We start from the raw sequence: 16,647 nt of genomic DNA, 5'->3' as shown, positions 1-16,647 counted from the left end.
TGGGGCCAAAAAGGGGCTAAAAAACAAGCATTTTTCTAGTTTCTAGACAATAACTTGTGTTCAAGTGTATGGATCTCTCTGAAATTGTACTGCAAGGTACCATACCACAATGGGAAGGCTGGGATTGAGTTTGGGGGTGATGAATCATAAGGGGGTTCAAAAAATTTGGCGTTGGATTTTTTTTTTTTTTAATTTTCCATTTTAAATCGGTTATTTCTGATTTATATATAAAAGCAAATAATAATGATATGGTTTGAATAGGTAAATTAAAAATGTTTAAGTTCTTAGACCACATTCATTCTGTGTCAAATATTTAATTACAATCCAAATTCAGTGCTGTATCAAGCTTGAATGTTGTGTCCATACTTGCCCCAACTGTTCAGGGTTCGACCTCTGCGGTCGTATCAAGCTGCGCCCCAGCAGAGCATTTTTTTTTCAACATGTTCAAATGAATGTAACTATGGGAATTACTGTGGATTCATTTATTTTCGTGGGTACCAATTTTCGTGGATTAAGGAAAACTTACATGTTCGTGGATATTTGATTTCGTGGTATTTCCAAAGTCGGCATACAAGCCTATAGAAAATTTGTAATTCGATAAACATTTAAATTCGTGGTTCACCTGTTCCCACGAAATCAACGAAAATTGGTATCCAACGAATAATAATGAATCCACAGTATTAAATTTATTTTTATATAAACATAATTTATTTTTTCATTCCAGCAGTAAAGATTCTTAAGGATTAAGATAAACAATTACGGAACTTTTTCGCCTGTGTAGGAATTAAAATTGGGACTTCCTTAATTGAGTTTATACTTGTATAAACTTTTTGGTTACCATGACACTCGCCTATGAATTAAGACTTCACATATAACTTACGAATTATTTGGTAATTAATGGTGTGACAGGTTTAAGGTTTGAATGCTTCAGAATTTGTTTTTCGCTTTAGAAAAGAGTAAATTTTTAAGTTATGACCTGTTATTTGATTGTGTTGATGTGAAACAGTAAACATTTGATCCTTTCACAAGCTTGTCCAATGATTGATGACTTTCTTTTGTACAGAAAAAACAATGTTAATTTAATGATCATGGATAGTCATTGAAAATATCACTTTAGGTATGGATTTCTCCTGTCATACTACCCTGATACAAACATTATGTGACAGACCCATTACACTAAATAGATTATTTTCATATTTTATTCATCGGGGCAATTGCCGGGAAGATGTTAAGCATTTGGTATCTGAGTTAATAGTCCCAGGAGCTTTCCTATAAGTTGCCACTAATACTTTTAAGATAGTTAAACAGAATTTCATACTTCACGCCTTCATTGTACTCTTACAGATTTGGGTAGTATTAATATGTGTATATGCTGTAGATACATGTCCCTAAAGAAAACATTATGATTATTTATTTTTGTTTTGTTTTAAATAGTTTTCATTTGAATAACTTTATAGATTGACTTATCAATATTTCATATTTCAATATAGAATATGGATAATGGCATTTTTTTTATATCATTGTAATTATATAAAGTTTCTTTTAAATCAATTTGTATTCACATGTTAGTTGTCAACTACTTAAAGTGCAATGGGCTTCAAAGTATTGGGTCATATATTTGAAGAACCTTCTCCTGTGATTATATTAATTTGTCATATTTGTTGATGTCTAACTTTTAACTATTTAGTATCATACTATGGTATGTTATAGTGCTAATAGTTGAAAAGCTGAGATTTTTGTGTTTTTCTTTGTGGAAACTTATTAATTATTGTTGTGCTCTGCCCTTAAATTTATGGCCTTTCCTCATTCCCAATTTTTGTACACCCGTTTACGGGACGTATTATGGTATACCGTTGACCGTCTGTCTGTCCGTCCATCGTCAACATGTCGGACATTAATTCAAAAATGCTTTAACCAATATGCATGAGACTTTGGTGAATTGTTTATATCTATTGACGTGAGCTCCCTTTTGTTTTTTTATAAATTTCAGATTTACCTTTTCCGAGTTTTGGGGTTTTATTCATTAAAAAAGGGGTGATTTTCCAGTTTTCCGACAATAACTCAAAAACAATTTCACCAATTTGCATGAAACTTTGGTGAATTGTTTATATCTATTGACCTGAGCTCCCTTTCATTTTTTTACAAATTTCGGATTTACCGTTTCCGAGTTTTGGGGTTTTATTCATTAAAAAAGGGGGGATTTTCCAGTTTTCGGACAAGAACTCAAAAACAATTTCACCAATTTGCAAGAAACTTTGGTGAATTGTTTATTTCTATCGACATGAGCTCCCTTTTGATTTTTATGAATTTTAGACTATACGTTTCCGATTTATGGGGTTTTATTCATTACAAAATGGGGGATTTTCCAGTTTTCAGACAATAATTAAAAAATGCTGTAATGCTTACAGCATTTTTTATGAAACTTTGGTAAATTGTTTATATCTATCTTTGTAAGCTCCCTTTTGATTTTTAAATTTTTGATTTTACGTTTCCGAGTTATAAGATTTTAGTTGTTTATAGTCTGACAACAGATTTACTAAATATTGCGCAACAGCACGGTGTATTGCACAACAGCAAGAAATCTTTAATTGAATATAGATTCAATTCATATAACCAATTTCAAGTTCTTTGACTACATTTATTCAGAAACCTATAATATGTCAAATATTTGATAACAATCCAAATTCAGACCTGTATCAAGCTTGAATATTGTGTCCATTTTTGCCCCAACTGTTCAGGGTTGGACCTCTGCAGGCGTATCCAGCTGCGCTTAGCGAAGCAGTTTATTTGCTTATGACTTTTATTGGTGTTCCATCTGTTCAGAGATTATTGAATTGTGATTTCAAAGTTCCATAATGATTATTCTGTTGTGCTGATTTTAAGGTGCAAATTTAAACTAAAAATCAGAGTTTATAAATTGAGATCAGGTAAAAATGGCTTTTGAAGCCCAACCTAGGTGCATTATATTTTTTGGTCTGTGCGTCTGTTCGTTAGTCTGTCTGTCCCACTTCAGGTTAAAGATTTTGGTCAAGGTAGTTTTTGATGAAGTTGAAGTCCAATCAACTTGAAACTTAGTACACATGCTCCCTATGATATGATCTTTCTAATTTTAATGCCAAATTAGAGTTTTGACCCCAATTTCACAGTCCACTGAACATAGAAAATGATAGTGCGAGTGGGGCATCCATGTACTATGGACACATTCTTGTTTGGACCTGGACCAGGTGCCTTATTTTACATCTGACACTATCAATAGAGATTTCTTGAGAGTAAAATTAAAATTCCAAATATTATAAATAAACAACAGTGACTTCCTACATTTTACATCTGGTGGCATTGGACATCCCAATGCTTCTAGATTATTAGAAATCATAGGTGGATATGGTATATACAGAGTAGCTCTGGTCTAAATGAAACTTGAACACATTTATTTATTGATGAAATGTATTTCTGTTACAGATGTACTGTGATTTACCCCAAATGCATCTTCTGTCAGTGAAAATGGCTCCAAATCTCCATAGAGGTTGTCCAACTAACTGCCAAGATATTCTGACATGGCTGCCAACCAGCTTGGCTCATAAAATTATGTCTTATTTTGATCCAGGTATGTTACAAGTTGTATTAGTTGTAAACATGAAACTATTTTGTTTCTGGGTAATACAAATGCATAAAAATTTAATTGTTGGTTGATGAACCATAGGTTTTCACTTTCATGGTTCATATTAAGCCTATCATGATTTTATGGTTGAATTTGTGTGTGGTATGCAGTTGAATAAAAAACCATGAAAAGCACATGCACACAAATAATACAAATTTTAATTATGTCATTTGATTTGATTTTAAAATTGATTATTTAAACCAAAAGAGAATTTAAAAATATTTTGAGCCACTATTGATTTAAGACAAAGTAATACGTAAGTTTACAGGAAAACAAATTACACAATTTAAAGATACCAAGCATATAATTATTTGATGGGTTATATCAAGAAGGGATGGCAAAGTATACTTAATTACTCTAATAAAGAATAATACATGGAATTGAATGTTTTTTAATTTTTGTCTCATCTGTGACGAAAGTCACAGTATGCAAGACATAGGTATTACTATCCGGCGGCTGTGGCTGTGTAAACTATTTGTATAAAGCTGTATATTTCAGTAGTAGAAGACCTGGATGCTTCATACCTTGTATGCAGGTACCTTATGTTATGAAGTTTCCGTCTGTCATATGCCCATTGTCCTTGACCTCATTTTCATGGTTCAGCGACTGCTTGAAAAAAAAAAAATTTGTCATGTGAATTTCTCACTGATTATGAGTAATGGGATAACTATATTTCGTATGTGGGTTCCTTGCAACATCTACATGTCTGTCAGACAGGGTTAACCTGACCTCGACCTCAATTCATGGATCAGTGATCAAGGTTAAAGTTACATTATTAGGTCCGTTTCTCAGATACTACAAGCAGAAGGTCAACTATATTTGGTGTATGGAATGATTGTAAGGTGTACATGTCAGACTGGCAGGTGTCATCTGACCTTGACCTCATTTTCATGGTTCATTATTCATTGTTAATTTGTGTGTGTTTTGGACTGTTTTACAAGTACTGTAAGCTATAGGTCAACTATATTTGATGTATGCAATGATTGTAAGGTGTACATGTCTGTCTGTTATCTGACCTTGACCTCATTTTCATGGTTCATTGGTCAATGTTAAGTTTTTGTGTTTTGTTCTGTTTTCCAAGTACTATAAGCAATAGGTCAACTATATTTGGTGTATAAAAAAATTGCAAGGTGTATATATCAGTCTGACACTTTTTATCTGACCTTGACCTCATTGTCATAGATCTTGAGAAAATGTTAAGTTTCTGTAATGCCTTTAGTAAAACCTTTATCTTTAAGACTTTCAACATAAAATCAATGGTCAGTAAATCAGTCGAGACATTTCAGCATGTGCACTCTTGTCAAGATATATTTATAAGTAAGTATTGTTTTGCAAATGAAGGTATATATTGTTTCAATGAAAGATTTAATAAATTTATTAATTAAGTTCTGTTGACTTTGAAAAACAAAATCATATATTTTTTTAATTTTAGTGAAAAGTTTTACATTTTTCTTCATCTTTTTTCTTTAATTATTCTTGGGTATTCAGTGCAACCCTTCTGTATTTTTTGGTACAGTAACATTATGTAAGGCAGCCCAGGTTTGTTGCCTCTGGGGACAGCTGACAGAAGAACCTTCACTATGGAGAAAATTTTGCTGTCAACAAAAATGGCGGCTCTCAAAGGCTGCAGAACACAAACAAGTGATCAGTCACATGTCACCAGAAGGAAGTATCCAGGTTTGTTTCATGTTGAAATTTATTTTAGTACACGATTTTTATTCAAATTGCATTTAAAATGTTTGTTAAACATAACCAAAACTTGTGTACAATTTTGTTGCTATTTGTGTATGTTTCAACGTAACCTTTTTCGAGCTGTTTAGCAAATATGATAGGTATCTTAAAAACTCTTAAATGCTATGATTTTTTTATGCCCCCCGCCGAAACGGAGGGGGCATTAAGTTTTACCCTTGTACGTCCGTATGTACGTCCCAAAGTTGGTTTCCATTCTCTAACTTTGGTTTGCCTCAACCAAATGTTATGAAACTTATACACAATGCTATTTACTACAAAACACAGATCAACTTTGAATTTTGGTGGCATCACTTTAACTTTTCTAGAGTTATGCCCCTTTACAAACGGAAAAATTGCTGAATTTTTCGTTTCCGTTCTCTTACTTTAGTTTGCCTCAACCAAATGTTATGAAACTTATGAAGAATGCTTATTACTACAAAATACAGATCAAGTTTGAATTTTGATGGTGTCACTTTTACTGTTCTAGAGTTATGCCCCTCTACAAAGGGAAAAATCTGAATTTTTTCGTTTCCGTTCTCTAACTTAAGTTTGCCTCAACCAAATGTTATGAAACTTGTACACAATACTTATTACCACAAAACTCAGATCAAGTACACATTTGGGTAGTTTCACTTTTACCGTTCTTCAGTTATGTCCCTTTATAACTTTATATGATATGCAAGTGGGGGCATCATCTGTGTCCCATGGACACATTCCCCATTTATTTAGTAATGTGTCCAGCAAATATCTTGATTCATCACTATATACAGGCAGCACATTTGTGAATTTGTCAAAAGTAGGACTCTTGCAGTAATTCTATGTGATTGAGATAAGCTTTGTTGACATTTTCGAGTTTGTCCATTTACTAAAATCTTTCTGTCTCATCCAAAGGTTTATATAAGATTTTTGTATATCAGAAGACTTAATATTTAAAAAAAAAGACATGGGTCTTCATTCATAAACAGTGAGAAAAGGAAAGATCAAAGCAAGTGTCATAAAGTAACCACTGAAACTTGATCACAAAAACAAGTGGACAGGAAAGACCAATAAAACAACACTTGTATGCCATGTGAAAAAGATAGATGTGGTATGATTCCAAGTGAAGTAGATTTATGCAACTATAGGTCATTGTACAGTTTTTCAACAATAAGCAAAACCCATAATGTACAGTCAGCTATAAAAAAAAGAATCAACATGACATTTTTGCAATTTTGTATTTCAACCAAGTTAATGCTTTTCTATAATGAGAGCCACAGGTCAGTTTATTTTTATAACTAACTGTGTAACTCTCTGAAAATAAAGTATTGTTGTTGTAATTATTTTTGTAAATGAAATATTTATTTAAGTGGAAGAAAGTATTTGCTGAGAGATATAGACTGAGACAGAATTGGTTAAATGGTAGATGTACTGTTAGAACATTTGAAGGCCATAGTCAAGGTATTTTTAAGTTTAATGAGCTACTGATGAATAAAATTTCCATAATTGAGGTATTAATATTTTATTTCTGATAATAAAACTGTGTTACTTGGAATTGTTTGTCAATGTCAATTTCTGAGAATTTAAGTTTAAATTAGCTACAGATGAATGACAATGCCATGGGAAATTCCTGTCATAAAAAGCTGAGTTAGCATACATTTTCCTTTTAGAATGTTGATTATTTATGCAGATTGTAATAAAATGGGAATATTTTACTTTGATACACCTGAATGAAATGAATAAAAACTTGTTAAATTATTTACAAATTGAAAAATGAATGAAGATTAGCACTTGATAATTATCCTGAGAATTACAATTTCTATATCAGGTAACATGTTAGTATTTAATTGTAAATTGTAAATGGATTTGTTACATTTTAATTTTAGACTTATATTAAAAATTGATCAGATTAATACAAAAGTAAACAGGTAATTAGCTGAAATGAATTGTTATTTGTTGCCAATATTACAGAAGTGTATTTTGCAGCCAATGTGCTATTTGTTGAATGCTGACCTGTCTAACAGTATTTTTTGTCTATTCCAACAAATACTACCGGAACACTTAAAAACACTTTTTCATATTAGGATGAGTTGTTTCTTATGGAAGTTGTTGTTAAGAATCTATTTTTTTTTTTGTAAAATACATTAATTTGCTGCATGATATTAACTTATTTTAATGGTGTATCTTTCTTTCTATAGGTATATCTTGTGTACAGTTTGATGACACTAGAATTGTGAGTGGTTCATCTGATAAGACAATCAAGGTAAATCAAGGCTGAAAATAGAAGTACATGTATTTTTGTGATTGTCATAAGGAGATGGAAGAGCTAGGAATCAACCTTACTTCACTGCTACTTTATTTTGGTATTTTTACAAATATAAGATGATACAGCTGAAAAAATTCAAATTAGTGTGAAATGCATTTCGACATTTTTGACAGCAGTTCAAACTTGAGACCTCTAGATGTTTGTTGTGTTGTTGGGTTGTAGTCTTACAGACTTAAACTTCAGTTTTTCTTTTATTAATGTGTAACCTCAGTTTTCCTTTTATTGATGTGTAATTTTTGTATAGCTGTACCAAAAATTAAAGCATGTTTGATAGTAAGATTGTTTTGGAGGTTCAATGGTCATAATATTTCTAAATGTTGTAGCTTTAATTTTTAAAGATGTGTCAATGTTTAAATGATTTTTTTCACTAATTTTTTCACTTTTTTCACATTTTCCAACTGATTGTGAAAAAATTGTTCTCCTCACTAGTGAAATATCTGTTCTCGGCAATTGATTGGTCGAAATTTAATTATGATGTCAAATTTTCTTGGTTTCTTCTGAATTTCCTATTGTGAAAAAAGGCGACCATGTCTGATGACGTCACATATAAAGAACACAACTTTCTGCAAATCTTTGAAAAGGAAGGATAAAAATCATTAGGTAAAACAGAAGCCACTACTTTAACTAGTTTATTACAATATTTCTCCACTCTCAACAGTTAAATTGTAATTATTTAAAAATCTCAACAAGCCTCGCACTTTAAATATTAAAATTTTACTGTCTCGAGTGGAGAAATATCGTAACACACTTGTTGCAGTGGTGGAATCTACATTTCTCTCTTCCTTCCTTTCTCTTAAATACATAGTGTTTTTCTTTGATGATTATTACTTGAAAATATCCAGATGTCTGCATAGTTTAAATTGACAGACTGTATTTGACTTTCTATTGAAATATGAAAATTAACTAAAGTTGCAAAAAACATTACGCAACAGAAAGGTTGAAATTTGTATTTTTGTGAAAATTAATTTCTGTATGCAATATATAGTCATTTTATGTTTGTTTTGATCAAAATTTGCATTGCATAATTATGTTGAATTATTTGAAATAGGTTTGGAATATAAGAACCAATGCGCCATGGTCAGTACAGACATTGGTTGGCCACAGTGGTACAGTAAGATGTTTACATCTGGAGGGAAAGCGTTTAGTCAGTGGGTCGACTGATAAAACTATAAAAGTGAGTAGTACAATTGTGTAACAGACATTGGTTGGCCACAGTGATACAGTAAGATGTTTACATCTGGAGGGAAAATGCTTAGTCAGTGGGTCGACTGATAAAACTATAAAAGTAAGTAGTACATGTGTGTAATTGGGATTGGTTGGCCACAGTGGTACAGTAAGATGTTTACATCTAGAGGGAAAGCGTTTAGTCGGTGGGTCAACTGATAAAACTATAAAAGTAAGTAGTACAATTGTGTAACAGACATTGGTTGGCCACAGTGATACAGTAAGATGTTTACATCTGGAAGGGAAACGCTTAGTCAGTGGGTCGACTGATAAAACTATAAAAGTGAGTAGTACAAGAATGTAATGGGGATTTATTAAATAATCAATAACATGAAATCAATGAAATATGCTTACTAGTCATATTAAAATGAACAAAGATTCAAGATTTTACCAATTGAATTCAAAGAGAAAATTCAAATGTCATAAATCTTCAGTGTATATTTTAAAGTTGATAATAACTCACAAGTATACAAAACAGTTACTGTAAATTCAGAAATTATTGCGTGCATTTATTATTGCGATTTTCTCATTTTAGACTAAAATGCGATTTTAATTTTTGCGATATTGAGAAAAATCCTGTTTAATTCATATAAAAAATTTCAAATTGCGAGTTTAAATTATTGCGATTATAACCCTGTCGCAATTTTCGCAATAATAAAAACATCGCAATAATTTCTGAATTTACAGTAACTAGATTTGAGGCATTTTGAGAGCAAAAATGAACATTTAAATCTTGGATTTAGGGTTGTTAATGTTGTGGATGTCCACTACACCTCTCTTGGCCTGAGACTCCTTTGTTTGTGTGACTCCTTTTGTCCTTTGTGAAAGTATACAGCAATACACAAGTGTAGGACACAGACTTCATCTTTAGTGTCTAATATCACAGCAATACACAAGTGTAGGACACAGACTTCATCTTTAGTGTCTAATACCACAGCAATACACAAGCATAGGACACACACTTCATCTTAAGTGTCTAATATCACAACAATACACAAGTGTAGGACACACACTTCATCTTTAGTGTCAAACATCACACAAGTGTAGGACACAGACTTCGTCTTTAGTGTCTAATATCACAGCAATACACAAGTGTAGGACACAGACTTCATCTTTAGTGTCTAATTTCACATCAATACACAAGTGTAGGACACAGACTTCATCTTAAGTGTCTAATATCACAGCAATACACAAGTGTAGGACACAGACTTCATCTTTAGTGTCTAATATCACAGCAATACACAAGTGTAGGACACAGACTTCGTCTATAGTGTCTAATATCACAGCAATACACAAGTGTAGGACACAGACTTCATCTTTAGTGTCTAATATCACAGCAATACACAAGTGTAGGACACAGACTTCATCTTTAGTGTCTAATATCACAGCAATACACAAGTGTAGGACACAGACTTCGTCTATAGTGTCTAATATCACAGCAATACACAAGTGTAGGACACAGACTTCATCTTTAGTGTCTAATATCACAGCAATACACAAGTGTAGGACACACACTTCATCTTTAGTGTCTAATATCACAACAATACACAAGTGTAGGACACACACTTCATCTTTAGTGTCTAGTATCACAGCAATACACAAGTGTAGAACACAGACTTCATCTTTAGTGTCTAATATCACAGCAATACACAAGTGTAGGACACACACTTCATCTTTAGTGTCTAATATCACAGCAATACACAAGTTTAGAACACAGACTTCATCTTTAGTGTCTAATATCACAGCAATACACAAGTGTAGGACACAGACTTCATCTTTAGTGTCTAATATCACAGCAATACACAAGTGTAGGACACAGACTTCGTCTATAGTGTCTAATATCACAGCAATACACAAGTGTAGGACACACTTCATCTTTAGTGTCTAGTATCACAGCAATACACAAGTGTAGGACACAGACTTCATCTTTAGTGTCTAATATCACAGCAATACACAAGTGTAGGACACAGACTTCATCTTTAGTGTCTAATATCACAGCAATTCCCAAGTATAGGACTAATATCACTGATGAGATAGTGTAAAAAACATGAAATTATTTATTTCATATACTCATTCTTCAAACTTTGTAATCTTTTAATAGTTTTTCTTCATTGTATATAGTAAAATGATCTTTTCAAATTTATTTGTAAGGTATGGGATTTATCTACCCAAGAAAGTTGGTCTAGCATTGCCTGTAAAGTAACTATGGTTGGACATGAAGATACTGTTAGATGCATTCAGGTATGGTTTTTGAGATAAAAGATATAAGTTATATGCTTATAATGTTAACTTCTATAAATATAATGTTTTGTCTGTTAAAATCTTTGGTAGAATTAAATAATATTTAACCTATAGCTGTACTATGTAACCTATGGGAATGCAACAAGAGTATAAATCTCAATAACCGAAAATTATACCATAGCTATCTATGGTATAATTTTCACAATTATACCATGGTTTTGTTGTATTTGGTATTCGATAAGAAAAAAAGAAAGATAGCAAGGCCTATCCGAGGCCGCCTGAATTTTTTAAAATAGGAACAACAGAGTCAGTGTGGGGCCACTAAGCTAAACTGCCCGCTTTGCACCAGCCGATATAAATGAATGCCTAGGGTGGGAATCGAACCCACATACACCAACTCCGTTGTCCTATATTTTTAAATGAATGAAAATTCGATTCAAGAACAAAGTTTAAAAAAAAAAGTATATATAAATATATTATTATTATATTATACTTGAAAATATAATTCGATTTTCGGTTATTGAGATGTATACTTGGATTGTAGTCCCTTAGGCTCAACTGTATAGCTACATGTAAAGGTTGAAATTTGCCGTGGTGGCTTTTTTAAGGGGGAGGGAGGGAGAAGGCATGCCCCTTTCAAGAAGCTTTATATATGGTAAATGAATAGATAATTCGTATTATTACTCCAAATGTTGGATGGCTAGACCCCCCCCCCTTTCTCCTTTTCAAAATCCTGGATCCGTATCCGATTTTATATACATCTTAATTTAACGATTTGCTTAAGTAATAACTATTATGTTGGGCCGTTAAGAATAGAAAGCGTCTGGTTACTCTAAATAAAGGTGAACTTTTTGTTTAAATTATCTATAGTCTACATGTGATTTTTAATGATCTTTAATCGTGATCATTTTGAAATCTTTTTGAATTAAATAAAATTAAATGTACAACTTAGGCTTCTGGTACAAATTAAAACATGGAATGATTCACCCAAACTCTCAGAAAAATTCTTGTGAATTAAATTTCCACAGAATAATAAATTAATACCAAAAACTTAAAAACATTTCAAATATTTTGATAAAATAAAAAAAAAACTAACCCTTTGCAGTTCAACTTTAAATCTGGGTTCCAGAAATCTTTCAAACTATATCTTGCGTCCATATGCAGAACATATAATTCCTTCAACAGTTTTTAGTCTGTAACGTTACCCGTCACCAATGTAGATATGCATCCATCGCTGTCGAAAAATCCTGTCCAACTGATTTTCCCGCTGTTTCAGAAGCCCGTGCGTATTTTAGAAAGTAGGCGGAGCTTAATGTGTAAGGTCCTAAAAGGGTAATTTGACCGATTCTTATCAAAATTATTTTTAAAGTTAATAAACAAAAATATATGAAATACACATTTTTAAACAACAACATATGCAATAGGTTAAAACAGATATTTCATATATTTTGGTTAGTTTTGTGGTGTTTCGTAAATTATACCATAGTTTTTTGTTGAAACCCCTCGGCAACCTCACTCGACTTCGTCTCGTGAGGTTATTGCCGGGGGTTTCAACAAAAGCTATGGTATAATTTACGAAACACCACAAAACTATTCAAAAGATATGAAATATCTATAACTTATACAAAAATGTTTAATTTGAAAAATATCCACCTGAAAAATCCTTAAACCAAATGATTTTTTTTTCAATTTTTAACACAAAATGTGTATTAGATGTGTTTTATTACTTTTGAAAAGCATATATATTCTGTGGATTATCAAAATTCATTTATGCATTGCTTATGTTGTTTTCCATTCTGTGCATAACTTTGAAAAATAGTAGTTTAAGGCTCAATTGTTCCAACATTTAGAATATATATATACAGTCGACTCTTATCTCAAAATCAAGATTTTACCAATTATGTGCATATTTTTACTCTTTGTGTTATTAAAAAAGATGGAGTGTTCAAACAAACTAGCTATATTGTAGTTTTTGTTTCTTAGCCAGACTTAAAAAGGAATTATTATAAATTTGGAATTGAGTAAAAATGAACAAAAACGAGAAGTTTATTCAAATCTTTATTTAATAAAATAAATAAGATAATGACATTAAAAATGAAATAGAAACTGAAATACTGTAACAAAATACATGCAACTACAAAGGACTTCATCACAACAACCGTTCAAGTGTAATAAGAAGAAAAATTGCAAAATTAGGAATATGAGATATTTAAAACGAGTATAGAAAAAAAAACACCATCTAAAATAAACACATGATTTGGATAAAAATCCGCAAGAACAATGAATGATCAAACCAACAGTATATTCAATAACTGGTTTAAACTTATCAAATTTCAGTTGTCTACCCTGGAATTGAACTTTCATTGACTCAATACTTTATCATCGTCCTGTCTATTTTGCGTTTAAGAAAGATGACTATATATTTGATCTGAATTACAAAATAAGTGTAATTGATTTATTTATGTTATCTTTTTTTTACAGGTTGATGATGATAAAGTGATTAGTGGGTCTTATGATTTTACTATCAAAGTTTGGGATTTGAAGACGGGCAACTGTAGAAATACATTGAGGTATTGAAACAAAATTATTACAGTTGTAATGTTAGGAGCTATTTTTTACAATGTTCTGAAAAATTCTAAATAGTTAGAAAAAGTACAAAAAGTATGGAATAAGTTTGTAAACAATGTTTATGATTATTGACAACAGAATTGATCTTTGTATCTCAGTTTCCAAGGAAAAAGTAAAGTGCAAATTTCAAGTCTTTTTCCTTGTCTATGTAAGACAAGTATGGACAAGTGGTATCTTTTATGATTTTTCAAGTTCAAAGTTTCTCTAACTATTAAAGGTAGTTGAAGTTCATTTGGAAAATTGTTTGAATAACGTTTGACTGGTTAAGTTTTCAGGAAAAGGGAAAATACATTAATGCATCTCCTATTTACATTTCATATACAAATCCTTTCTGTAACAAAATTGAAAATTAAGTATTTTATAAGATTTAGCATAATCTTCTAATGCTACTTGCTATTTTCAGAGGGCATCAAGCAGCTGTTTTATGTATACAATTTAATGAGACAAAGATTGTATCAGGATCATGTGACAAAACAATCAAGGTAACATTAGTTAATTTGAAGGGACTATTCCATTGAATGTGGGAGGGTAGGAAAGGAAGTTTTATTATGGTGCACGGGTCATGGCTATTATGTTTGATGTATTCAAATTATTCAAAAACAGTATGTTGGTTGTGGAGGGATGTTGGATATCCCTTCCTATCCTCCAACATCAATTTGAATGCAAAAACTCGAGAAAGATCAACTTCATACCTAAGTTCTTTTCTTCTATTATGACATCATTATATGAAAATGTGGAGACATAAAATTGAAGATTATTACTGTTTTCAATAAAAATCATCCTATTTATGATAGCGAAGAAATACCAGAATGTTTTAGTCAAGTTAAATCTAAATATTCAACTGCCTGAGTGAAAAAATAAAATATATTTTTCTCCATTGGATATCAACAGTAAAGTTGGAAACAGTTAAAGTTAAGTAATTTTTAACTCACCTGGCTCAAAGGGCCAAGTGAGCTTTTCTCATCACTTGGCATCTGTCATCCGTCGTCGTCGTTGTCGTCTGTTGTCGTTGTCCGTCGTCGTTAACTTTTACAAAAATCTTTTCCACTGAAACTACTGGGCCAAATTTGACCAAACTTGTCCACAATCATCATTTGGGTATCTAGTTTAAAAAATTTGTCCGGTGACCCGGCCAACCAACCAAGATGGCCGACATGGCTAAAAATAGAACATAGGGGTAAAATGTAGATTTTGGCTTATATCTCTGAAACCAAAGCATTTAGAGCAAATCTGACATGGGGTACAATTGTTTATCAGGTCAATATCTATCTGCCTTGAAATTTTCAGATGAATCGGAAAACCCGTTGTTGGGTTGCTGCCCCTGAATTGGTAATTTTAAGGAAATTTTGCCCTTTTTGGTTATCTTGAATATTATTATAGAAAGAGATAAACTGTAAACAGCAATAATGTTCAGCAGAGTAAGATCTACAAATAAGTCAACTTGACCAAAATGGTCAGTTGACCCCTTAAGGAGTTATTGCCCTTTATAGTCAATTTTTAACCATTTTTCGTAAATTTTTGTAATCTTTTACAAAAATCTTCTCCTCTGAAACTACTAAGACAAACTTAACCAAACTTGTCCACAATCATCATTAGGGTATCTATTTTAAAAAATGTGTCCGATGACCCTGCCCACGAACCAAGATGGCCGACATGGCTAAAAAATAGTACATAGGGTAAAATGCAGTTTTTGGCTCATATCTCTGAAACCAAAGCATTAAGAGCAAATCTGATGAGGATAAAATTGTTCATTAGGTCAAGATCTATCTGCCCTGAAATTTTCAGACCAATCAGGCAACCCGTTGTTGGGTTGCTGCCCCTGAATTGGTAATTTTAAGGAAATTTTGCCCTTTTTGGTTATTATCTTGAATATTATTATAGAAAGAGATAAACTGTAAACAGCAATAATGTTCAGCAAAGTAAGATCTACAAATAAGTCAACATGACCAAAATGGTCAGTTGGCCCCCTTAAGGAGTTATTGCCCTTTATATTCAATTTTTAACCATTTTTCGTAAATTTTTGTAATTTTTTACAAAAATCTTCTCCTCTGAAACTACTAAGACAAATTTAACCAAACTTGTCCACAATCATCATTAGGGTATCTAGTTTAAAAAATGTGTCCGATGACCCCGCCCGCTAACCAAGATGGCCGTCATGGCTAAAAAATAGTACATAGGGTAAAATGCAGTTTTTGGCTCATATCTCTGAAACCAAAGCATTTAGAGCAAATCTGATGAGTATAAAATTGTTCATTAGGTCAAGATCTATCTGCCCTGAAATTTTCAGACCAATCAGGCACCCTGTTGTTGGGTTGCTGCCACTGAATTGGTAATTTTAAGGAAATTTTGCCGTTTTTATACGACCGCAAAAAAATTTTGTGGTCGTATATTGGTATGACGTTTGCGTCGTCGTCGTCGTCGTCGTCCGAAGACACATTGGTTTTTCGCACTCTAACTTTAGTTCAAGTGAATGGATCTTTTTGAAATTTGACCATAAGGTTAAATACCACAAAAGGAAGGTTGGGATTGATTTTGGGGGTTATGGTACCAACAGTTAAGGAATTAGGGGCCATAAAGGGGCCAAAAATAAGCATTTTCTAGTTTCCAGACAATTACTGTGGAACGGTGTATGGATCTCTCTGAAATTATACTACAAACTTCCATACCACAAAGGGATGGTTAGGATTTGCTTTGGGGGGTTATGGTTCAAACCATTTAGGAATTAGGGGCAAAAAAGGGGGAAAAACAAGGTTGTCCTGGTTAATGGACAAATACTTTAGTACAAAACATAATTTAAAGCAGTGTAAGGGAGATAAATCAAATACATCATTGAAATTATCTCCCTTACACTGCTTTTAAATTA

At 32.2% G+C, this 16,647-nt stretch overlaps 1 protein-coding gene and 1 long non-coding RNA gene across 3 annotated transcripts in view; both read left to right on the top strand.

The window, feature by feature from the left end:
- LOC127705383 (uncharacterized) overlaps window positions 1-16,647 on the top strand; it is an 89,485-nt gene that overhangs the window by 59,544 nt on the left and 13,294 nt on the right. The gene's annotated exons all lie outside the window — the stretch shown is intronic.
- Window positions 1-16,647, top strand: part of LOC127704963 (F-box/WD repeat-containing protein 7-like) — a 68,185-nt gene that overhangs the window by 39,787 nt on the left and 11,751 nt on the right. For both annotated transcript variants that reach the window (XM_052209207.1, XM_052209214.1), the window contains exons 4-11: window positions 3,460-3,604; window positions 5,175-5,335; window positions 6,736-6,826; window positions 7,564-7,628; window positions 8,740-8,865; window positions 11,067-11,156; window positions 13,638-13,726; window positions 14,188-14,266. In XM_052209207.1, coding sequence (XP_052065167.1) covers window positions 3,460-3,604; window positions 5,175-5,335; window positions 6,736-6,826; window positions 7,564-7,628; window positions 8,740-8,865; window positions 11,067-11,156; window positions 13,638-13,726; window positions 14,188-14,266 — 846 coding nt within the window. The remainder of the gene's footprint in view (window positions 1-3,459; window positions 3,605-5,174; window positions 5,336-6,735; window positions 6,827-7,563; window positions 7,629-8,739; window positions 8,866-11,066; window positions 11,157-13,637; window positions 13,727-14,187; window positions 14,267-16,647) is intronic.

This window comes from Mytilus californianus, unplaced genomic scaffold, assembly GCF_021869535.1.
Source record: "Mytilus californianus isolate M0D057914Y unplaced genomic scaffold, xbMytCali1.0.p SCAF_1, whole genome shotgun sequence".
Lineage (NCBI taxonomy): Eukaryota > Metazoa > Mollusca > Bivalvia > Mytilida > Mytilidae > Mytilus > Mytilus californianus.
The sequence above is the reverse complement of the archived record's forward strand: the minus strand, read 5'-3'. Positions and strand labels throughout refer to the sequence as shown.